The sequence below is a fragment of the Callorhinchus milii genome, unplaced genomic scaffold (genome assembly GCF_018977255.1).
Source record: "Callorhinchus milii isolate IMCB2004 unplaced genomic scaffold, IMCB_Cmil_1.0 Scaffold18, whole genome shotgun sequence".
Lineage (NCBI taxonomy): Eukaryota > Metazoa > Chordata > Chondrichthyes > Chimaeriformes > Callorhinchidae > Callorhinchus > Callorhinchus milii.
In genome coordinates, this window is record NW_024704759.1 from 5043442 (window position 1) to 5068280 (window position 24839).

A 24839-nucleotide genomic window follows, 5' to 3' on the forward strand; every position below is an offset into this window, starting at 1 on the left:
TCTACACACGGGGTAGCATCCCGGTGCGCTTGACAGTGGCGGAGTCTGACACTGAGCCAGAGGGAGGTGACTGTAAGCGCGATCAAAACGAAAGGTCTTTATGGGGGGTTTTGAAAGTGGGGAGGGAGTAAGGGGGCAAGCCGAAAGAAATAAGGGAGCTCCAGAGCTTCGGGGCATAGTGACTGAAAGCACAGTGCCTGATGGGAGAGCTGTGGGGACGAGGGACAAACAAGAAGCCGGAGCCGGCTGAGCGGAGGCAGCGGGTGGTGGAGTGGGGGTAAGCAAATCGGATAGGTAGGGAGGTGCGAGGGCATGAAGAGATTTGAAAACAAGTGAGAGGATCTTGGAAGTCGATCCGTTTGGTAATTGGGAGCCAGTGCAGCCTGGCACAGACTGGTGTGATGGGCGCCTGGAGTTTTGTGCTGGTTAGTAACTGGGCGGTGGAGTTCTGGATTAATTGAATTTTGTGTTTGGTGGAACTGGGGAGACCAACGAAGAGGGTGAAGAGTTCGGACCCCCAGGAAAGATGTTGACTGGAGCCAAAGAGTATGACTTCCGTCTTGCCAACGTTCAGCTGCAGGAAATTTGCGCTCATCCAGGCCTTGATGTCCGTCAGACAAGCTGACAGGACATCAGCGGACTGGGTGTCACAGCTGGAGGAGTAGATTTGCGTGTCATCTGCATACATGTGGAAGTTGACTTCATGTCTGCGGATGACATCATCAAGGGGCAACCTCCTTCTGACAGACTGCCGCAAGTCCCAGTAATGGTATACACTTTCCTAATTTTGCTGTAAAATTAATTCTTTAAATCTGAGTGGAATATTGCTGCAACTTTTAATACATAATAGGTGATCTAAATTCTTCAGATTCCTAGAATAGGTTTCCTGTGCTCATTGCCATTATGTACTTGGCAGTTGCCAGCAGTAATAGCCATCTCCTGTGTTCAGGATTCATTAAAGGAAAACTCTTGATGCAGACATTCAGTCCTCAAAATGTTAACTACTTCACTGAATGCTGCGACTGTCTCCTTCCAATGGAGCAGGTCTCTACCCTACTCTCTATTCTTTTTCTGTTCGGACAGAGATCATATACTTCTGCATTTTCTCCAGCATCCAGTTGGGAACACCAAAGGGTTTGAGTTCTTCCATTCTCAGCTCCGGGCAGCCTCTGCAGCAAACACAAGAGAAAATTATGTTTTATTCACAATTAAAACCAATAATCCCCAAGGTACCACCACATTTGACATTTTTTCAATACCTGTCTTTACTATTCATGTTTGATTGAAAGACAACTTTCACACACAATCATTTACAGTGAATCCTGTGCAACACCAAATCTATGCAATATTGTTTGTTGCTTTTCTATTTCGCAAACCTCTCACCTGTAGTCTTCACTGGCTGCAAGCTCTTGAATGTCATCTTCCAGCAGCAGATAGGCCTAATTATAAAGAAGTTAAGGTTATGACACATATCCCACAGTTTGAGTTATCTCCCCGAGTTCTCACTACAATCATTTTCAGGTCAAAGTACTATAGTAAAACTTGCATAAGTCTTATCTTTACAAATCGTATAACTGCCCAAGTCATACATTCACCCAAGTCCCATTCAGTTTCCTATCAAAACTACTTAAGATTTCTTTGCACTAATTGTATTAATCATCTCCAAACTCATAACGCTGCCCCCCTACGCTCCACTACTCCGCACTTACTGGCTGCATTGAATCGTGGGAAATGACGTCTTAACCCATCGACGACGTGCACTTACCGGCTGGCTGCATTGAATTGCAGGAAACGTAGTCTTGATCCATCGCTGCATGTGCAAAAGATCTTCAGTTCCCGCGATTCAAATGCTTGCCAGTAAGTACACAGGCGGTGATGGGTCAAGACACATTGAATCACGGAAAATGTAGGCTTAACTCGTCACCACATGTGCACTTATTGGCTTCATTGAATTACTCATGCTCAATGCAGATTATTGATTAAATCGGATTATATACAATTTATTCAGTTTGCCAGCAGCTTGGACGTGTAAGTCATATTAAATGTTTTCCTATAGCACAAACTTTCCTGCACTCTGCATATTTACTCTGAATGACCATTGTCACACTAACCATCAGCTTTGTTCAGTTGGTAACACACTCTGTGTCGTACTATTCCAGGGGAGAGGGTGCTGGTTACGATCACATTTGTACTTTGGATTGTGTATGATTACAAAAAGTACAAATGATGCTTCATGGAGAAATAAGGTATATTTTGGGACGTGCAAGAAGGAACAGTCACAAGGTCTCAACCTTAGGAATTAAAGAAAATTGATGGATGTTTGTGCAGAGCGCGGCAATTCAATTTTATATCAAATACCTTGAAATGTTGAGTTCTTGATATCACTATGAAGCATGAAGAAAGGACAAAATTGCTAATTGCAATTGCAAGTCACAGGCCTCTGGGCCTCTCGCCCTGCACCTGCTATAGAGGAGTATTGACAGAAGCTGAAAGAAGACTGGGGAATGGTGCATGGCACAAACGGATGAAGAAGAAAGAACACGACTGTTAAGGAAGCTGTGACTGCACACCATCACTCTATCAAGCCACACATTCACTCTACTTTATCCTCTCCTTTCTGCACTCACACACTATGCATTAGAAGAGATGAAAGATGTAAGTAGCAATGCTGACAGTATTGAGCTAAGCTTTCTCTCCCATTTTTAGGTAAGTTTGCAGATCAGCTGAGTGCAATTATGATCAATGTCCTAGCAAGTCAGTACTCACCATCTTCCCCCCTGTTGCTGGCATATGATGTTTGTCTGAAAGCCAGTGTTTATCATGGGAGTCAGCAGCATACTGTAAATCCAGAAATAGTGCAGTATATTCATAGCTTTGTTACGTGGATATATCGGTCACATAAATACAATGAAGAATATGAGGAAAGAATTGGAAAGTGGCATTCAAATAAGGCAACCTAAGAACAGAAAGAAGTGGTACAGGGCTAAAATGTTTGTTTCTATATAAGTCATATAAGCAAACGACATTCATTACTAACACGGAGCACATACCCAAAGCCAAGCGCTGAGCACTTTATGACAATGACAGTTGTTGACACATTGTAGATATAATATAATTATATTCCAGTTCTGGTGAATATCTTGAGTCCTCGACAGGGCAACATTACAATACACAGCAAACAGCAAAGGCAAACTGAACGTATAAGCCAGGGAGGATAAGATTAGCACAAGACAGATGGGAAGGCTTGAGAAGGTTTCAGAAGGGGAGAGACATGTTCACAAAAAACATAATGGAATGAGAAAACAGTGGACAAAACAACTTGAATTTTTATAGTGCGCTTCACATGGGGTAGCGTCTCAGACACACACATCGAGGGGAAATGTGCAAGAGGAAAACTGTTTACAGTCTGGTGATAGGAAAGGACTGCGAATGAAGGTTTTACATGCAGATGTTTGGTCTTAGCCCAATTGCTCAAGAGTTACCTTAAAGAGTTCAGGATGTTTGATGTAGATTCGACCACGAGTGCCGCCCATTCCCAAGGCTCTGAAACACGTAAAAATATCATCCTGATGAAAAGCCTAGTAATACTAATAACGACGACAACAACAACAAAATTACATTTGTAAAGCTCTTTCATGTCAGGAGGACATTCCAAGGCGCTGAACAGTCAGGCATCAGGACCCGAGCTTGGGGGAGCAGGGTTGGGATGAGGGAGGGTAGAGGGCAGCTGAAAGCACAGTCGAAAAGAAGGGCCTTGAAGGAGGCAAGGGTGGGAGCAAGGCGAAGGGATTGTGGGATGGAGTTCCAAAGGGTAGGGGCAGAGAGGATGAAAGCCTGGCCACCAATGGTAGGGCGGGTCGAGTGGGAGACATGGAGTAGGCCAGAGCCTGCTTAACGTAGGGAGCGGACACGTTTATAGGGAGTCAGCAAGTCAGAGAGGTAGGAGGGGGCAAGGCTGTGGAGGACCTTGACATTTGAAAGTGAGGGCGAGGATTTTGAATTCTATCCTCTGAGGGATATGGAGCCAGTGGAGCCGGGCAAGGATGGGGCTGATGAGGTCACGGAGCCTGGTGTGGAAGAGGACACAAGCTGCAGAGTTCTGGAAGATCTGCAGCTTGTGAAGAGAAGAATTGGGGAGGCCAATGAGGAGGGAGTTTCTGTAGTTGAGTCTTGAGGTGACGAATGCCTGTATGAGGGTTTTTGCAGCCTGAGGGGTGAGGCAGTGGCTGAGTCAGGGCACGGAAATGGAGAAGAAAGAACAGTTGGGGGTCGAACCAGACTCCAAGGTTCCTGACTGGCTTGGTGAGGTGGAGTGTGCATCTGTTGATGCTGATGCTGCCAGTGCCTGAGGTGCGGAGGTGCTAGTGCGAGCCAATCAGGAGGGCCTCAGTCTTGCTGACATTCAGCTGTAGAAAGCTGGCTCTCATCCAGGATTTGATGTCTGACAGACAGTTGTCCAGGAATCGAGGGTGGAGGCAGAGAGATAAAGTTGGATGTCATCTGCATACATGTGGAAGAGTTGATCCCATGTCTGCGGATGAGGTCACCAAGGGGGAGCATTTAGGGGTTGAAGAGGGGAGGACCGATGACAGAGTCCTGAGGAACACTGCACAAGACTGTACAGGGACTGGAAGAGAAACAGTTGGCGGAGACAAATTAAGAGACGTTGTGAGAGATAAGACCTGAACCATTCAAGGACAGAACCTTGAAGGTTTAGGTGAGAGGAGAGGCGGTGGAGGAGGATGGAAGGCATGGTATCAAAGGCAGCAGAGAGATCGAGGAGGACAAGGAAGCCCTGGTCACAGATGGACAGAATGTTGTTTGTGACCTTGACCAGAACAGTTTCAGGGGAATATTGGGAGGGAATGGCAGTTGGGAGGGCGGAGGCAGCTGAATGGATCCCCTCGATTTTGAACTCGAGGAAATCCAGCATCTCCTCACAGGCAGAGCTTGAGAGAATGGGCAAGGCCTCGGAGGGTCGATGGAGAAGCCGGTTGGTGGTGGAGAATAGGAGCCTGGGGTTGCCCTTCACCTCCAAGATTATCTTTGAGTAGAAGAATTATTTGGCGGAGGCGAGGACGGAGCAGTATGTTTTAATGTGATCCAGACAGATCTGCTGATAGACCATTAGATCAGATTTGAGCCATGTGCGTTCGGCAGCCCACACCTGATCCTTGAGGGAGCGGAGGGCTGGTGTACCAGGGTGAGGTTCATAATTAGGAAGTGGTTCGGGAGGTGAGGGGGGCAAGGGCATCAAGAGTGGTGGAGAGTGAGTGGTGGAGGAGAGTGAGGAGGGTAAATTAGTGCGGCAGGTAGGCCAGAGGGGGAGGAGTTCAGATGACCCCAGGGCAGTGGAGAGGGATTGCGGGGAGACTTTTTTTCCTGGGGCAGTAGGTGATGGAGGTGGTTTGGTACCGGTGGGGAGAGGGATTGAGGAGTTAAAAGAATATGAAATGGTGATCGGAGATGGCTTTGGCTGTGATTGTGATATCCAAGACACTGAGGCCCCAAGTAATCACCAGGTTGAGTGGGTGGCCATGAACGTAGGTGGCAGAGTGGATGCGGAGGGACAGGTTGTGAGAGGAAAGGAGAGAGGACAAGTCCAAGGAGAAGCAGCAGGAAGGGGTGAAGTGAATGTTGAAGTCGCCAAGAACTTAATAATAATAATAATCCTTGCATTTGATATAGTTTCTTTTAGACTTCTCAAAGCGCTTCACAGAATATACTTTAAAGTAAATTGACTGTATATTTGTGGGGGAAACGCGGCAGCCAATTATGCACAGTCATGGATTAAAGTGACTAAATTATTATTGGGTTTTTATCTTGAGGGATTATTATCAGGCATCTGAAGTAAGAAAACTTGCCCAAGGTTTCACCCTTCCAGGAATCGAACCCAGGTCTCTCGCTTGCGAGTGCTCTAAACACCGAGCTACAGGACTCCACTTCAACCATTATTATTCGTCGAGGAATAATAATAATCCTTGCATTTTAATAGTGTCTTTCACATCAGAAGGATGCCTTAAAGATTTCACAAGATTTACTGTAAGGTGTTATAATTATTTTGTAGGCAAATGCAGCAGATTTTTATCAGGTTTATATTTTATATTTCTTTGAAATAAAAGTTGTGCCATAATTTCACAAACTCCTGATTTCCAGACATAGTCATCAAGATGAAGGAGGGTTCTTTGAGGGGGGGGTGTGACAAACATTTGAATCTGCTGCTTACTTGTTAGCACGAGATCCAAGCACAAAGGTTGTCGCTTCTTTCAATCTAGCCGGGTCCCACTGAGGAAAAAAGCTGTTGTTTAGTTCCCATTCATTCATTGATCAATCTTTTGAAGACAAATTTTAGTCCCTTACACTACAGACTGGCCAAACACTTCCACTTATAATAACAACAACCCTTTGTCATTATCTTATCATCTCAAACATTTCACAAGATTTACTATAAAATGTGATACAGTAAATGTGACTGTATTTTGTAGGTGAATACTGCAGCCAATTTGCACGCAGCAACGTCCCACAAACAGCTATGTAGTTAATGACGAATTTTAATTGAAGGACTGTTGGCCAGGACACCGGGAGAAACCTCCTTCTATTTTTGAATAGCGTCATGGGATCTGTCCACCTGAACAATACAATACAAATTTACATTATATGGCCTGTTCACATTGGGAGGATGACCCAAGGCTCTCGACATTCCTGGCTTGAGAAAAGCTAGGGTGGGAGCCAAGCGGGAGGGAAAAGATAACCGAAAGTGTGGTCAAAGAGGAAGGTCTTGAGACGGGAACTTGAAAGAGATGAGGGAGTGGAAGATGTGGAGGGCCTCTGGGATGGAGTTCCAGAGAAGTAATAAGGTAATTAAGCAAGACATGATTAATAATTCATTTCAGCGTCCATCTCTCTTCAATCCTAGTACCTTGGTTTTAATGGTTTCTCACTGCAGCTTAACAAGTAATCTTTTTGACATTAATACGTGTGCTATTCATTGTTCTTTATTGGTGTGTTCCCGTATGCCAAGATCGCAAAATGTTGTCCTCTCTTGCATCCTCTGCTTTTTCCCACATTTTCTTTATTGTTTGGATGCTCTGTGGATATGCTGGGGAGGCTGTCTGGTGTTCTATCCCCCAACTCTGGGAATCTTCTGTATTTTTCACTCTTGAATTATGGTCCATTGTTAACAAAATGAAAAATTATTTTGTAATCTTTGCTTTTTGATACAGCGCCTTATCACATCAATGCAACGCCTCAAAGTGCTTCACGGGATATACTGTGTACTTTGTGGGCAAAACGCAGCAGCCAGTTGCGCACAAGCAGTGTGACCCAGACAGCCACAGAGGGGATTGTCGGCCATGACACCGGAAGAAACTCCCTTCTCTTTTCGAATAGTGTCATGGGATCTGGAACATTAACCTGAACAGGTAAACGGGACATCTTGGTGCTAATCTCTTGGGTATGTGAATGAAAAACTGAGTGAGAAACACAAAGCCTACTCCCTGGGTTGAGCATCACTAATCAAAAGCTTAACCGTGAAAAATAATTTTATTACTAATTAGGGTTAGGTTAATAAATTAAAAATGGATTATTATTGACCATTTCTGAAGACGTGTTCCTTAATTCCACATATTCAAAATATCGTGATGTGTAATCGATTCCTATGAAATGATTACTCATTTTCTTTATAATAGAACAAATCTGTTCCCACTTTTGCCCATGCCCAGACTGGTCTCTAATACCACATGGTCTTGTCTCTTTATTTTGGTATATGGCACGTTTCATTATTTTCCAATGTAGTCCATTACATGTTATGTATTTCCTCACTTTTGTGCACCATATTTATACCATTCATTCTTTCTCTTCCCTATCTTCTGTGTTCACTCTCTCTCTCTCTGAGTTCCAATGCATCAATACTGTGCTCTTTCTCCCTCTCGTTGACGTCTGAGCTGTCCATCCTTTCATTGCGCCTTGATCACTCATGATGGATCTCAGGTATCTGCTTGCCCTTGTATATGCCTTCCTTTCTACTCTCCTGTTCTCTTTTGTTCTCCGTCCTCCGCCCTGGAGGGCATGGAGGGCGCACTGTAAGTGCAAGTTGTTGTTGGCCATTTCTGCATTTCTTTTGCAAATATAGCATTTCTTCCTTCCACTGGACATCGGCTGAAGTTTCTCACTTTTCATTTGATTGTGCCTTTGGCTTCACCTGGATACTTGCTTAAAGTTAAGGGTCTTCCTTCATTTGTCCCAGCGGATAGAAGATTTGAACAATCTGCAGATAACTCCATATGTATTCTAATAACTACACACATCGTCATTTCCCTGTGTCCTTTTTTGCTTCCTGAATCCCTCCTGTTGGCTGTCCATTAAATGTCATCATCCTTAAAAGATCTCTCCACAGGACGCAAATGAGCGAGGTTTGCTCTCATGGGGCAGGATCGGCAGGCCTTGTGGTGGAAACACTCAAACACTTGTGATGGGATAGGTTAGGTTTTGGAACAGCCATTGACGAGTGCCACAATGAGCTCAGGAGAGATGCCCAGGCTGGAGTAGATGGAGGCTGTGGGTCGCCAGGAGGGAGAGAAGGTGGGGAGGGCAGTAGGACAGGGACAGGTGGAACCCAAGTTTAATGTGCACAGCACTGGAATGTCACCCTATACTCTATATATCATGGGGTCAGGCTGACATCTGAGCAACACTTCAATTCAAAAATAAGTCAAAACTTATAAAATTCTGCTGAAAGAGAGAAAAAATTAAAAGCATTACCTTTGGTCCTTCACGTTTGATTGGGTCACAGATCTTTGCCTTTGATCTGATACAAAGAGAGACCAAACACATCAGCAATAAACAAGAATCTGGACAGTCCAATGACAAATGTTATATCTTACATGTAAAGGTTACATGAAACATCTCAGTCCTCACTCCCACCCCTCACACTGTACACTCCTTACACCTCCCCCACTGCTCCCCCTCACACCCACTCTCACTGACACCCTCCCCCCTCATATCCACCCCCTCCCTCATTGCGCACCCTCCCCCCTCTAACACTCCCCTTCACACCCACCCTCATACCCACCACCATCCCACATACCCTGAACCCGTACACCTCATCCCTCACTTCCTACATGTCAGTTTCGGCAGGGACAGTCGCGAGCAAGCCAGCATCAGGGCCTCGAAAACCCACGTAAACCGAGCGGGACTCACGGAAGATAAGTCAGGCAGCGGCAGGGAGTCATAAGGCTGGTCTCCCGGGGATCGGGACAAGTGTCAACCAGTGGGGGGCCGGTAGCTGTAGGCTGAGCCGGGGCCTCGTGGACCCTGAGGTGGGGTGAGTGTCGTGGGGCCGTGGTCTCAGAGATCTGGTGGCGGCCATTACCTGGCCAGGGGGAGTCGCCATTTTGGACTTCCAGATTTTCCTGCCATTCTGCAGGTACAGTGTAGCTTATACCAGTGTCTCCCTCCCTCCCATCCTCTGTCTGTCTGTCCCCCCTGTCCCCCCCATCCTTCCCCTGCAGGCTTGCTAACCACAATGTCCCCCTCCCTGCAACTCTTCCGCTCTGTCCTGCTCTCTCTCCGCCCCCGCCACCTATCTCTGCTTGACCCCCCCACTTTCTTCCTCTGCTCCAGCCTGGGAATCCTTCGCCGGGCTCATCGCGGCACTCAGCGTTGGCTGTCCAGCAGCAGCCGCACCGACTGCCCCATTTCCTACTCCTTTGGCTTCCCATTCCCCAGAGGATCGTCCTCACTTTCAAGGCCATCCATGGCCTTGCCACCTCTCTGACCTGCTGACTCCCTACCAACATGCCCGCTCCCTCCATTCAGTGGGCTCCGATCTGCTCCATGTTTCCAGCCTGACCCGCCCTACCATCGGTGGCCGGGCTTTCAGCCTCTCCGCCCCCACGCTCTGGAACTCCATCCCACAGTCCCTTTGCCTCGCTTCCTCCCTTGCCTCCTTCAAGACCAGTCTCAAGACCCTTCTCTTCAATTGTGCCTTTGGTCGCCCTCTCACCTCTCTGCCTTCCCTCACTCCTACACCACCCCTCCCCCATGTTCGGGCCCTGTGGGACGTCCTCCCGACATGAAAGGCGTTCTATAAATGTAATTTTGTTGTTATTGTTTCCCTGTGCTCTAGGAACACAACTGGGGATTTGAGGAGAAAATACTCACACTGGGACACTCTGTGTCGTCCGCTCAAATGAAACCAAGTGTCCGGGGGGACGTCCTTTCCGCTGTAAAAATAAAAAGTATGATCTTTTAAAAGTTTACACTAATATTCTTGTGCTAAAAAGGCTGGTTTAAAATGTTTAAATATGTATCAAACATAGAAAAATTAAACACAAAAACATAGCAAGGTGGTCTCAATACACAGCTGTCCATGGTGACACACCATCCTGCCTGAAATCCTCTCATGTCGCCTTTTAATGACTTTCTGCACTTTAGTTATATCCTTACACTTATTCTAATTTGATCAGACAACATTGGATGACAAAATGGTAGTACAGTCTTCCTCAAGTTGGTAGCACTCTCAACTGTCAGAAGGTTCGGGATTCAAACCCCACATCAGTATAATGAGCACTGAGCCTAGTCTGATGATTCTTACATTGTTGAGTGTGCCGTCCTTCAGATGAGATGTTAAACCGAGGTCCCATCTCCCTGCACAGATTGACGTAAAATATTTGATGACAATACTCAAAAAGAGAAGGGAGTCTGAGAACAAACAAACTGGAGCCAGTGAGCGAGAGAGAGATTAAGAGAGTGAACGGGAGAGGGCTGTGTGAACAAGAGTCAGAGAGCAAATGAGTGAGTGGGAATCAAAAAGCAAAGGAGAGTCATAGAAACAGGAGTAGGCCATTCAGCCCCTTGAGCCTGTTCCGCCATTCTATAAATCATGGCTGATCTGTACCTCAAGTCCAATTACCCACCCTTGCCCCGTAACGTTTAATACCCTCACCCAACAAATATCTATCTCAGTCTTGAAAATGTTAAATGCTAGACTTTCACATGAGGAATAGAAGGGTATGGGGGGGAAGTAAGGAATGGGTGAAGACTTGTGTGGAGTATAAACCACACCAGGTTTGGTTGGGCTAAGTGACCTGTTTCCATGCTGTGCATTCTCTGTAACATATTCTGATTGAGAGTCACAGAGCAAACAAAAGTCAAAGAGAGAATGAGATAGTCAGAGAGCGAATGAGAGATTCTGAGAGGGAACAAGAGTCAGAACGAATGAGAGTCAGAGAAAAAGCTATTGAGTCAGATAGTGAGAGATTGAGGATCATAGAGCAAACGAGAGAGTCAGAGAGTAAATTAGTGAGAGTCAGAGAGCAAACAAGAGTTAGAGAATGAACAAGAGGGTCAGAAAAAGGATGAGAAATCAGAAAAGAAGTGACTGAGTGTCAGTGAGCTAGAAAGTGAGTTAAAGAGTAAACGAGTGAGAGCGAACAAGTCAGAGAGCAAATGAGAGTCAGAGAACGAGCAAATCAGAGAGCAAGTGTCAGAAAGTGAATGATTGCGTGAGAGTGATCGCGTGTGTGAGAGTGATCACGTGTGTGAAAGAGTGATCGAGTGTGTGAAAGAGAGTGATCAAGTGTGAAAGTGACTGAGTGAGAGTGATCGAGTGTCAGAGAGTCATCGAATGTCAGAGAGTGATTGAGTGCCAGAGAAAGTGATCAAGTATCAGAAAACATGATCTAATGCCAGAGAAAGTAATAGTGGCAGAGAAAGTGACTGAGTGTCAGGGAAAGGGATCTAGTGGCACAGAAAGTGACCGAGTGTCAGAGAGTGATCTAGTGTCAGAGAAAGCGATCTAGTGTCAGACAAAGTGATTGAGTGTTAGAGAAAGTGATCTGGTGTTAGAAAGTGAACGAGTGTCAGAGAAACTGATCGAGTGTCAGAGAGAGTGACTCAGTGTCAGAGAGTGATGTAGTGTCAGAGAGTTAGTGAACGAGTGTCTGAGAGTAAGCAAGCATGAAAGCGATCCAGAATCAAAAAGAGTAAGCGATCAAGCATCAGACAGTGAGCAATTGAGAGCGAGTGATCGAGTATCAGACAATTTTCGTGCTCTGCATGTTGTGTGGTGCTGAACTCCATATGAGCCTTACTTCCTATAATGGAGCGAACAGCAAATGATAGTCTGGTAGCCAACTGGTGTGATAGTCAACATGATTGCTTAGCACGTCTTTAAACTGCTGAACTACATCCCGAGGACTTGTACGGTGAGCAGGAAAATTAGCTTTGCTCTTTTCAACCCCAGTCATTGGCTTCCTTTCATCCCCTTACTCTGGTGTAACCCATGCTAAACACCATTACAGAGTTATATAAAGATTGTGCCAGCTTCCACGAACAAGATATAACACATTCTCATACAACAATGTTTTATTAAAAACCTCCGAAAATGTTGAACATCATGTTAAACATTTATGAGCTTACGCGTTGTAAGCCCATGAAGAATGAAGAAAGAATTGCTGGTTTATTAAACAAAGTATTAGGTTAATATTGACTTCCCAAATATTAGGAATAAAAGTGTCAAAGATCAGCTAAAAGTAAAAAAGTAAATGGATTTCTGCCAGACAAAGATATAGTTTGCCTGCTACATATTAAAAATGTCATTAGAAATACGGAAAAGGCATGTGGAAAAAGATGAGCCAATACATATATTAAATATGATGCAGTTTGGTATGGTATTGGAGTCAACAAAACTACCCACAAGGAAAAAGGATCTGTATAATATAGAGGAGCAATAAAGTAAATGAAGAACATGATAGAAGTGTTCAACATACTATAGCAAAGTCCAGGGAGGATACTTTGAGTGGAAGCCTTGAGCTTCACACACCATTCAAACTTTCTTCCAAATTACAGGGTGAATTAGTTCAATATCTTTGCTCAGAATTATGAGTTCAATATCTTTGCTCAGAGAGAATGCACTTTTCCAGTTATCTTCAGATGTCTTGTGCGTCTTCATCCATGTTGAAAACATGCTGAAGCCCAGTTTTCCATCAATGTCAAAATACATCAGAAGGTTGCTCTACTTCAGATATTTTTAATATTACTGTATCTGCATGCACATCCACATCACCCTGGAAATCAGTCCGGCTGTTAGATCCAATGTTCGCTTCGTATTGATATGGTGTCAGGTGAAGGTAATGGCACTTTTAACATTCATCTATGGAACTTGACACAGCCATTTAACATGGTGACTAATCGTAACAGCGTTTTGCAGGCAAAGTGGTAATTGTGATCGTAGGTTTGAGGCATTGAACCAGACTGGTGATCTCTGCACTTCAGACAACCACATGTGGATTTCCATTACTGCTCAAAGGTAGGAAAACTGGAAAAATGATATATCTTGAAATGTGGATTTCTAGGCATAGATCAGACTACGAAAAGTCAAGTTGCACCATTTCATTTCTACATCTTAGCAATATTTTGTAGAGAACCTGAGAAACATTACTTTAGATGATAGCTGTCTCCAAAAGGGGTATGGTTTCAGATGTTTTGTTTTGAGGAAGTAGCCCTGTTTTGAATAACATTTCAAATGGTACACAATTTATATCCCCTGGCACCCTGATGTATCACGTTATTACGTTATCAGGGACAAGAGAATTCTGAAGGATACGGCCTATGCCGAGCTACATTCTAACATTTTTCCGTTAAACAAATCCCTTTGGTCAAGTGAAGGAAGTTAATGCTCACAAAAGCAAATTGTCACAATATTCATGAAATAATGTCCACAAATTTCAAGGTATCTGGAGCTTTTGCAGACATGGTTACGGTTACAGCTTGTGAGTCATAGGAGTTTTATGTCTCTGTTTTGGGAATGGAACTTCATGGCAATTATAGAGTCCTCTTCTGTACAGAACATAACAGCAATGATGTTTTGAACTGGACATAGTCCTAAGCAATGTTAATGATAGGTGTCAAAAAGATGTACAGTAAACATGCATGCCATGAATGTATGGATCTTTGAGTTAATATAGATGAGGTGTCAGAAGTCATAATGTTCAGTGGCACAATTTAGTGTGGTCTTCTTGGCACCCACGAGGTGCTAGCTGAATAATTGGGAACATTCCCTCTACACTGTGCTGTAGAGCACTCCCAAGTTAGCTACATTACAGGTGAGACAAAGAGGAAAGCTTCCTGAAAGTGTTTGAATTTTGTGTCTAACCAAATGTCTACTACATCTAAGTGATCAACAGTTAAATCTGCAATTTCTAATGATGTGGGTTGCAGGCTGATGGTGGCATTGACTATGGAGGATGAATACATGTGAATTCCCTCAAAGCACAGCACAACAATATTTGAGTCGAAAATAAGTTTCAATGGCTATGTCTCAATAAGTTTCAAAGATTATGTCTATGTCTCTTAATATTTTGTGTCCTGCAAATAAACAAAATTATTGTCAGGAACAAAACTGATCCCTTGTATGGGAACAGATATTTGTGTGAAACACCTCTTCACAGTGATTGAAATTCACAAAGACTTCCAATCTACATTGGCACAGAACCACTTCAACTCACTTCTAAAGGTGAACTCAGCACAGCTGAACCCACCTGACATTGATCTTCTTGTAATCTCTTTTCTGCTTCAACTTCTAAATATAGGACAACCTCATTATAATGCACCTTGATATTGTGCAAGTCCACTTATAACTCAAGTTTCCAGTGAACTCACAAGCACAAGAGCGTTTGCTGGTTTTCCTGAACGCCAGATGCACACACAGCACACAGGAAGCAACTTCACCGACAGTCATTTCACCGAAAGTGATGTCAGTGGCAGTCATTGTTACAGGAAACCAGCCTGCACAGCTCTGATCCATCTTTACTTGAAGGCCAAATGTGTTGGATACCCCTCATCTACTCCCAGACCTCCTAGGTTAGATAGAGCACGGGTAAAAACTGAGTAAAGCCCTCCTACACAGTCCTTTCTGGCACTTCCTGATCAGGTACTTCAGTATAACAATTATTCATATATCAATGTCTTCAAAAAGTAAAAGGAAAACAAATAACTACTGAAGTTTCAACTATTGAAGATGTCTAGACTGAGTTTCAAGTATAAAATGCAGGGAGCCTTAATTGGAGAGAGGAACAAAACATTATGAAGAATCGTGAACTGGGACATTTTGAAAGTGCACTATGTTATGTCACTTTCTGAATAAAATTGTATTGTCTCTTACTTGGCTCTTTTTACTCTGGAAATATAATGTATTTTAGTCATTTATTCTGTAGCAGTAAAGAATTGAAAGTAGGACAAATCATTACCACCATCTGAGATTAATATTGCACCTGCTAAAGAAACTGAATTTTGTGCCCAGGCTTATTGTCCAGGTGAGAGTCTGCAATATTGTTTGCACCTTTAGGAATAAACAACAACAAAATTATATTTGTATAGCGCCTTTCACGTCGGGAAGATGTTCCAAGGCGCTGGACAGAGTTCCGGACCCGGAGGGTTGGGGTGAAGGAGAGTGGAGGGCACGGAGGGAAGCAGGGAGATCGAAAGCACAGTCAAAGAGGAGGGTCTTGAAGATGGCAAGGGAGGGGGTGAGGTATAGGGACTGCGGGATGGAGTTCCAGAGGGTGGGTGCAGAGTGACAGAAGGCATGCCCGCCGATAGTGGGGTGAGCAAGGTGTGGGGGGTGAAGCAGGCTGGAACCCGCTGAGCGGAGGGAGCGAACAGGGTGGTAGGGTGTTAGGAGGTCGGAGAGGTAGGGGGAAGCAAGACCATGGAGGGCTTTGAAAGTAAGGACCAGGAGCTTGAACTGTAGCCTCTGTGTGATGGGAAGTCAGTGGAGTTGGGCGAGGATGGGGTTTATAGGGTCGCAAAGCCTAGTATGGGAGAAGACACAGGCTGCAGAGTTCTGAATGATCTGCAGCTTGTGGAGTGAGGAGTTGGGGAGGCCGACAAGCAGTGAGTTTGGTAGTCGAGCCTTGATGTAATGAAGGCATGTATGAGGGTTTCGGCGGCCTTTGGTGTGAGACAGTGTCAGAGCCGGGTAACGTTGCGGAGGTGAGGGAAGGCAGAGAGAGTAATGGCACAGATGTGGGGTAGAAAGAATAGTTGAGGGTCAAACAGGACCCCAAGGTTCCAGACTGTCCCATGTCATATGGGTTTTATGAGGTGTCTGAAAGGACGTAGTTGGCTCTGAGCTGAAGAGGTTAACTGAGAGTACTATAAAAGCTGAAACCAGACACAAAATTGTGAGGATTAGACACAGACTGCCCCACCAAGCACAACCATACAGCACAAATTGCATAAAGTAGAGACAGTGCGAAAAAGCAGAGAGAGTGAGAGAGTGATAAGAGAATGTGAGAGGGTAGACAGAGAGTGTGTGTGGGAAAGAGGGGCAGTGAGAGAGTAACTGGTATGAGTGTCCCCTCGCCACTGGGACGGGGGCGACCGAGGACAGACACAGAGCTCTGTGCCGGGCAGTTTCCTCACAGAAAGCTCTTCCCCAGTGAGAAATATCTCTACATTCAACATTTCTACCATCCACAATCCTGACTCTACGACCTCCCGACGCAACCTTTCCCTTTGCCCAGCAAACAAGCTTGCTTTGTGTCCCCGCACCGCATCTGCCCCATCATCACCATTCTGCCCCCTCTCTCTGGAGCTCCATTGCTGGAGTCCCTCGACTCACTCCCTCCCTCCCTCATGTTCTTGTGGACATTTAAAATGCGTCACAGAACATGAAAAAGCACAATAACAATAACTTGCCTCACAAGTGAGGACCTGGGTTCAATTCCTGGTCCGGTCAAAACGTTGGGCAAGTTTCCTTGCTCCACAAGCCTCTGTTTACCTAGCAGTAAATAGGTGAACAGAAGCATGTGTCTGGAGTAAGGAAATTGGCCTAAGATTTCACCCTGTTCCACCCGGGAATCAAACTTGGGTCTTCTCGCTTGCTTGCAAGCACGCCAAGTACTACCCTACAGGAACTCAACTTCACAAATAAAAATTCACTACACATCCCAACCTGTGTGGCTCACTGCATCAAAGTTGAGTACTATCGCCATGTAGATATATTTACAGGTTAGCAGTCCTCAAGACAACAGCCACATAGTATAGAAAGGGAAAAGGCTGCAGTTTTGCCCAGTAAGTTTCTTCTGTCTCAATCCGCTGGACAAAACATTTTATTATTGACCCGGGAAACCCACCGCTGTGATCAAGTCACATGTATGTCACCTGCACATAAAAATCATGTCCACAAATGGCTCCCTGGAGGGACGCACCCTGCTTATCTGATTCATGTGCCACATCTAGGAAGCAGGAAACAAAGACCAGTTTGGCAACAAGGTTTAATCCTGATCCTTTGCTTCCCAGTGTTCATGGGCATGAATCGCACCAGTTACCTCCTGAGCCACAAGCCCTTGACCTCAGCAGCTGGAATGGAAAGAGTCTAGTTTCTCGTTCTGCATTGTGGAGCAATCTTGGTGCCATAGGTTTAAATTTTCACCACGTGTGACTTCTTTATATTCAAATGTTTTCTAACCATACAAGCATTTTAAATTTGCACTTCAGTACCCACTTACCACGCTGTCCACAAGTGTCAAGGGCCAACACCAAACATAAAAATGTCAAATATTATGATGAAGAGCATTGGTTTGTTTCTGAGTGATTTCACTTCTGAGTCAAGTCTGCTTACTCCTTTCTTTGTTGATTCAATGGAGTGGTGGTACCTCGGTCCTGCTCAGTTGATCTGTCACCATGATCTTGACTATGTGCTAAGCTACCAGGTCTACTTCACATAGTAAGTTGCTTTTTGTGAGAATCCACTGGGCACTCTATGCAAAAAGCAGTGGGAAAGGGCATACTGAAACTCTAACTGTGGCTTTTTCAAGTTCACGAGAAGACCCAGGTATAAATCTATCTCCTTTAACCAAAGCTTTGTGAAATCTCCAGCCCAAAACAAAAGGATAACAACTTCCACTGGTAATTTACCCACAGGTGTATAAAAGCATCCCACGATATTCACTGCTGTTCAGGTAAAAGGTCAATGTCTGCCAAAGAATTATGAGGTTTTATAATGTATGAAAGTATGAGTCAACTAGTACGAGTCAACTAAGAGTCATAAGTATGAGTCAACTAAGAGTCATAAGTATGAGTCAACTAAGTGTAAATGTGTTAGTTGTATCCACCACCTGTAGACCATCACCAACTTATTCCCTTGATCAGTGTGAGATCTATTATATGCCACCTATTCTCAAATCCCCACACTTCAGCCATTATTCAACAATTTGTCCTCCTCTAGCCCTGCAACACATTATTCATAGGTGCACATATACCTTCTTTGGTACAGGACTTCCCCGCAGATTTGTGTCATCCTCCGTTTGTCTTGCACGCTGTAAAAAAAATATATTTTCATTAAATGCAAAATCAATTATTTTCAAGTTTGAAGACAAATATAGAAAAATTACATGCACTATGAGTGAAAGCTCTGCCCCACAATCAGCAGGCAGGCTTTCAGCTATTCTGCCCCAGCTCTCTAGAACTCCATCGCAGAGTCCCTACAACTCTCTCCCTCACTCAATCCTTTTTAAGGTTTCACTTGCTCAAGCTGCATCTCTTTGATCAAGTTTTTGGTCATCTTTCTCCTTCCCACCCACGTCAGCCCACATCCCCAGCTCGGGTGACCAGCCAGCAATGTCAAAGGATTTGACCCTAATACACTGCTATTGTAGGAAAAAGGTAGGATTCATCATCCCTTTCTTTCCTCCCTCACCACCAATGCTTCACATATGAATGGTCACTAGAAGGGGTCCTGAAGAGTTTATGATATCTGTTGCAGCTATGCTTGCAACCAAAGGATCCAATATGGAATGTAGACTTCAGTATTATTAAACTTTATATTTTACTTTATATTGGATTAGGATACTTTATATTAGATTATTATACTTTATATAACGATAGATCTCCAAAAATATGCCCATGTTTTTCTCTGGTGCTACACTGTTGCAGAATATATTAGTACAGATGTATCTCTCTGGAACCATGTGTGATTTCCTATGTCGCTATTTTGCTGTATGCATATCTCATATTTTGGAGCTTAATAAAAGCATTTTTAAAATATAGCTCATCAACGATAGGAGATCCCCGAAAAAAATATCCTCATGACACTCGGGCATGCAAGACCTTTCCAATGAGGTATACATCATGTCTCTACGTCAATCGGACATTGTTGTTTTATTAGTATAGATTACAAAGTAGCAAAATAAAATGTACCTTCATGACGGAATTTTCTCCAACTGGTTTGGCAATTGTCTTCTCATCATCCGAATACATCATCTTTGCCTAAGTCGATATAAAGATTAGGAGCTATAATGGAGTTACAAATAAAGCAAACCTCCCAAACCAATTTTCTCTTTTTCTTTCATAGAAAAATCAGACTAAATATCATAAAACATGATTTGCATACGATGGACAAGGGAATAGAAGGGTAGAGGTGAGGGGAATAGGTGTGAATCTGGTCATGGACTCATTGAGCCAAACTGCCTAGTTTCATGCAACATCAAGTTATGTAACTCTATACAAGAGACATAACCAGAGGTTAATATGCACAACTTGGCCAAGTTGACAAGGCAGTTACAGGAATCCTAGCTTTTCCAATGCCTTGCTCACCAGGAATCCCCCAACCCTCCCAAGCTCCACACCATAACCAACTCCACACTCGGCATCCTCTTCTGTGTTAGGCTAGCCAATCGCTTAATCCTCACCTCGGTCCACCAGTTCTGGGTCAACTTTAAGATCATTGTCTGTATCTTCATTCCACCCTACCTTTGGAATCTAAGCTCCGTGAGCCGATCACTGGCTCCCCAACCCCCAGAGGATCGAGTTTAAAATCCTTGTCCTCACCTTTAAAGACCTCCACGGTTTTGCTCCTACCTCTGTGACCTCCTAAAACCCTATTAACCAAGCAGGTACTGGCCTGCTCCATGGCTCCCGGCCTGCCTGATCCACCATCGGAGGTCGGGCCTTCAGCCTTTCTGCACCCACCCTCTGAAACTCCCTCCAGAGCACCTCCATCTTGCCTCCTACCCTTGCTCCCTTCAAGGCCCGTCTCAAGACCTTCCTCTTCAACCACACCTTTGGTCATCTTCCCACCACCAACCCCCCTTGCCTCTACCCCTCGTGTGTAATGGCCTCTTCTCATACTCTAGATCAGTGGTGACCAACCTGTGGCCCAACGCTGGAAGTGGCCTGGGAGGCTGTCAAGAAGCACACACCCACTCCCCGAAAATTGCACAAGTCTAGATAAGTCCATGTTCAATGTCCATGTTTTCAGCTTTTTCTTGATTGAATATTCCTTGATAAATCCATAAATCAAGAAATATTCGATCAAGAAAATGTATTTTGTTAGCTGACCATAACGGTTGGCCTATCACTGCTCAAGACTGTTTCCTACCTGTTCTAAGCAGTTCTTACAGGTTTCTTGCACCAATTGGTCTGGATCCACTTCTTCCCCAACATTCTCCTTCACATTCCATGCTGCCTTTTGGAAAAACTGCAAAAGTAAATTTAGTCATGAACAATAATAATAAAACAGTAACTGGATGTGCGGGATTCAGCTAGAATAAAGCATTAAGACCAGGGCACAGTACAACCTTATTCAACCTAAACATGGGCCTGGTTATTGTAGAGCCCAGTCTTGTAAACCAAAACTTGTTCCCCTCCACCCCATCAGTCAATATCTGACATACACAGAACCTCATCACCTCGCTTACAAGTCTCCAAACCAAACAGAATTCAACATATGCCACCTACATATGGAAATGTTCACTTCTGGAATGGAATACTTAGCCTCTTCCCGGAGGGATATACCCTCTTTGCCTAACTCCAGAGAGTAATAGCGCGTTGGTTGGCAAGTACTGCTGGTAAGGCAGGCTGGCTGGGTTGTCATCTGGATAGCGCGCTCGCCTCGCATGTGATAGGACTGGGTTCAATTTCCTGGCAGGACAAATCCTTAGGCAAGTTTTCTTACTCTACACACCTCTGTTTATCTAGAAGTAAGTAGGAACCCATTTGTTTGTTGGTTTGGCAGATCGTTTTCCGGGGGCAATAATCCCTTAAAAAAATTGATTTTCAATAGGCGTTTTGTAAGGTGCCATGTAAACAAAATCCAAGATGGAAAAAGTATGGGTGAGTAAAAATAGTCTTTCAGAGAGACATTCAATTTTGTGTCATAATATTCTACGATTCTCATGGGAGAGGGAACAGTCAACCTACTCAAGGGAGCATTCAAATAAATTTGGGATATGCGCAGACCGTTCAAGGTAACACGATAGAACGAAAGCTTAAAATATTCTGGCAAAGTTATTTACACATTTGTTATCTTAGGATGCCAGACAGAAAAAAACATTACCTTTGTGTACTTGTTGATAACTGCATGGATTTCCTCATTAATGTGAGGCTGCAGAACAGCTCGTAACAAATCCATGGATATGGTTGGATCTGTAAAACTGTGGAGAAAGTGTAATGTTTTAAATGTAAAGAATAAAATAAACACAACAAACCATATTGAGATATACCCTATGCCAAGAAACAGCCTTTAAGTGACCTCAAAACAAAACTGCTGAATATCCATTAAACATAAATATGTTACAGATCTTGGCATTTGGATGGTTGTTTCTACAAACTTGCTGCCCTTACACCAACCAGAGAATCAGGTAAAGAAGTCCTTCATTTGATCTCATCCTTCCACAATACCATCCTCCCTTCCTTCTCTGGGCATCACTCCCCACCCCCTCACCATCTCGCTCCCCAATCCCTTCGCTCCCCACTGGACCTCAGCCCCCCTCCCCTCCCTCGCTCCTGCTGCCATTTGGCTCCTCCCTTCACCATTGATCCCCGCCGGTTCCTGCTCGCACCATCTCGCTCCATCACAGGTGCTCGCCGCCTCCCCAATGCCATAGTCCCCCACCAGGATCTGGCCACTCACTCCCTCGCCAGTGTTCGGTCACAAGTTGAAATCCCTAAATTCACAATTTTACTGAAAATGTCAGGGATTTTGTGAACTCCCTTGTTTCACAACTTTGATATACCTGCGGTTGGCTTACCTTACTGCCATTTGTGATCGACGACCCCTACGGGCAACCTGACGGTGCTTGATCATGATGTTCCAAGGGTTCTGAAAAACAGAAAAAAAACATTGTAAGGCACTGCTCCATTCCAACTGCATCACACATGCGGCAGGGCAGGAGAGCAAGTGGGGTAAGGGGGTGGGCGGGGGGCAATGTGGGAGGGAAAGACGGGTGTGGGCGCACAGGAGGGTGAGTGAACGCATTGCCACCATTCTCCTGCCCACCTATCCATTGTACGATGGTTCCACCAGTGGCTGTCATCAACAGTGCCATTGCCAGATATATTTGGAATCTTTGCAGCACCTTATCATGCCATCAAGACATCTCAGACGTTTCACAGGATTTTTTTGTTAAGCTAATGACCAAATCATGTAGGCGAGCACTGTAGCGAATTTATACACAGCAATATCCCACAAACAGACATGAAGTGAACTAGCAAATTTTATTCGGGGCCATCGTTCGCAAACTCAAACCCACCACCTGCTCCCTCAATCCCATCCCCACCTCTCTACTCATCTCCCAGTTCCACCTTCTGGCCCCTCTCCTGTCCGACATCATCAACCTCTCCTTGTCCACTGGTTCATGCCTCTGTACCTCAGGCTTTGGCAGCATCAACCGCCATAGTTGCACACTTCAACTCACTGAGCTAGTCAGGAACCTAGGTGTCTTGTTCGACCCTCAACTGTCTTTTCTTCCCCACATCCAAGCCATGACGCGCTCTGCCTTCCCTTACCTCCGTAACATCGCCCAACTCCGCCACTACCTCACCCCTCAGGCCATTGAAACTCTTGTTCATGCCTTCATCACCTCCAGGCTCGACAATGCAAATGCCCTGCTTGTCGGCCTTCCCAACTCCTCCCTCCGCAGGCTGCAGATAATCCAGAACTCTGCAGCCCGTGTCTTCTCCCGCACCAAACTCCGTGACCCGATTTCCCCTATTCTCACCCAACTCCATTGGCTCCCTATTCTTCAGAGGATCCAGTTCAAGATCCTGGTCCTCACCTACAAAGCCCGCCATGGCCTCGGCCCACCCTACTTCTGCGATCGCCTAACTCCCTACCAACCTGCCCGCTCCCTTCGCTCAACCAGTTCCAGCCTGTTCCACTTTCCCCGACCCACACGCTCCACCATTGGCGGGAGAGCATTCAGCCACTCTACCTCCAACCTCTGGAATTCCAACCGCCAATCACTCCGCCTCACTCCTTCGTTAGCCTCCTTCAAGTCCCGCCTCAAAATCCTCCTCTTCGACCATGCCATCGGCCACCTCCCTTCACCTCCCCCCCCCCCGACCCCAGCTTGGGTCTGAAATGCTGTACACTGTCCAGTGTCCAGTGCCTTGGGACGTCTTCCCAACTTGAAAGGCGCTATACAAATGTAATCTTGTTGTTGTTGTTGGCCAGGACACATGGAGAAACTGCCTTTTCTTTCCAAACAATAATAATAATAATAATCCTTGCCTTTGATATAATGGCTTATCATGTCTTCGAGACATCTGAAAGCTTCACAGAATATACTGTAAAGTGAATTGACTGTATATTTTGTGGGCGAAACACCATAGCCAATTGCGCACAGTAGTGTCCCACAAACAATTTTCTTTTGAAGGAATTAATAATGCCACGGGAGCATGGGGGAAGGGTGGTGTAGGGGGAAGGAAGGCAGAGAGATGGGAGGGCGACCAAACAACAACAACAACAACAAGATTTCATTTATAGAGCCCCTTTCACGTCGGGAGGACGTCCCAAGGCGCTGGACAATTGGATCGGGACCCGAGCATTGGGGGGAAATGGTCGGGGTGAGGGGAGGGAAGGGAGGGAGCGAGGAGGGGGTAGAGAGTCGAGAGGGGAGCTGAAGGCTCGGTCAAAGAGAAAGGTCTTGAGACCGGCCTTGAAGGAGGAAAGGGAGGGACACAGGTTAAAGTTCCCGAGACACTTTTGGTGGGGTGGGGGGGGGGAGTCAGAAGTTTCTTATGCTCTGTGTCCTGGACAAGAAGACCCAAATTTACCCCCACCCGCGGGCGTGTGAGGCGGACATTGCCGAGCGTAGAGTTGCGACTGATTTTGCCTCCGAACGGTCACTACACTTGAAAAAAATTGCGGTCCCCTTCAACCCACGGCTGTTTGCGGGGACGCCGATCGGCCGCCGCCGCCGCCGCCGGGTTTCGCCCACAAAATGCACAGTCAATTCACTTCACAGTAAAGTCTGCGAAAGCGCTTTGAGACGTCTCGAAGACGTGATGCGGCGCTGCAGCAAATAGCTGATAACGAAGGATTATTATTATTATTATTATTATTATTATTCTTCACTGAGGAACCGTTTTCCGTCCTCGAGATGACAACAATAACAATGCGGATGACCGGCCGCTGGGGAGAGCACAACGCACAGGCCCCCGGGGCGGCCGGAAACCGGCAGGAGCCGAACAATAACGGGCCGCGGTTCCCTGTGACAGGAAGTCTCCCCCCCCCGCACCCCCACCCGCTGCGAGCGGCGCCATTACCGCGCTGAGCTGCTCGGGGTCCTGCTGCAGGCCGCGGCCCTGGTTCTCCTTCTCTCCACTCGCTCCCATGGTAACGCGCTCCACACCCGCTCCCGCCGGCCCGCGCGCTTCCCCACTTCCGGCCCGATGACGTCACCGTCCCCGCACGTCACGGCGAGCGGCCGCGGTGGGTGGGGTGGTGGGTGGTGAGGGGAGGGGAGGGGGCGGGGCCGGGCGGGACGCCATGCTTGTGCGGGGCAGCGGCTGCATCGCCGCTCACTTCCGTTCGCCAGGGTTTTCCCATCGGC

The 24839-nt window shown here is 45.6% G+C and overlaps 1 protein-coding gene across 2 annotated transcripts; it reads right to left on the reverse strand.

Annotated features, from left to right (window-relative positions):
* Nucleotides 1–819: 819 nt before the first annotated feature.
* Nucleotides 820–24696, reverse strand: LOC103171790 (deoxynucleotidyltransferase terminal-interacting protein 1). 2 transcript variants are annotated; one of them, XM_042341863.1, is made up of 13 exons: nucleotides 24553–24696; nucleotides 22035–22105; nucleotides 21341–21437; nucleotides 20384–20482; nucleotides 19204–19272; nucleotides 18267–18323; nucleotides 10162–10223; nucleotides 8761–8806; nucleotides 6227–6285; nucleotides 3483–3543; nucleotides 2767–2838; nucleotides 1384–1439; nucleotides 820–1169 (listed from the first exon to the last, which is right to left on the reverse strand). In XM_042341863.1, exons 1-13 carry the CDS (start codon nucleotides 24619–24621, stop codon nucleotides 1061–1063), a joined length of 927 nt encoding a protein of 308 aa, XP_042197797.1. In that variant the 5' UTR covers nucleotides 24622–24696; the 3' UTR covers nucleotides 820–1060. The 2 variants fall into 2 exon arrangements, with proteins under 2 accessions (XP_042197797.1, XP_042197798.1); XM_042341864.1 differs by lacking the exons at nucleotides 820–1169; nucleotides 1384–1439 and adding an exon at nucleotides 2375–2384.
* Nucleotides 24697–24839: the final 143 nt, after the last annotated feature.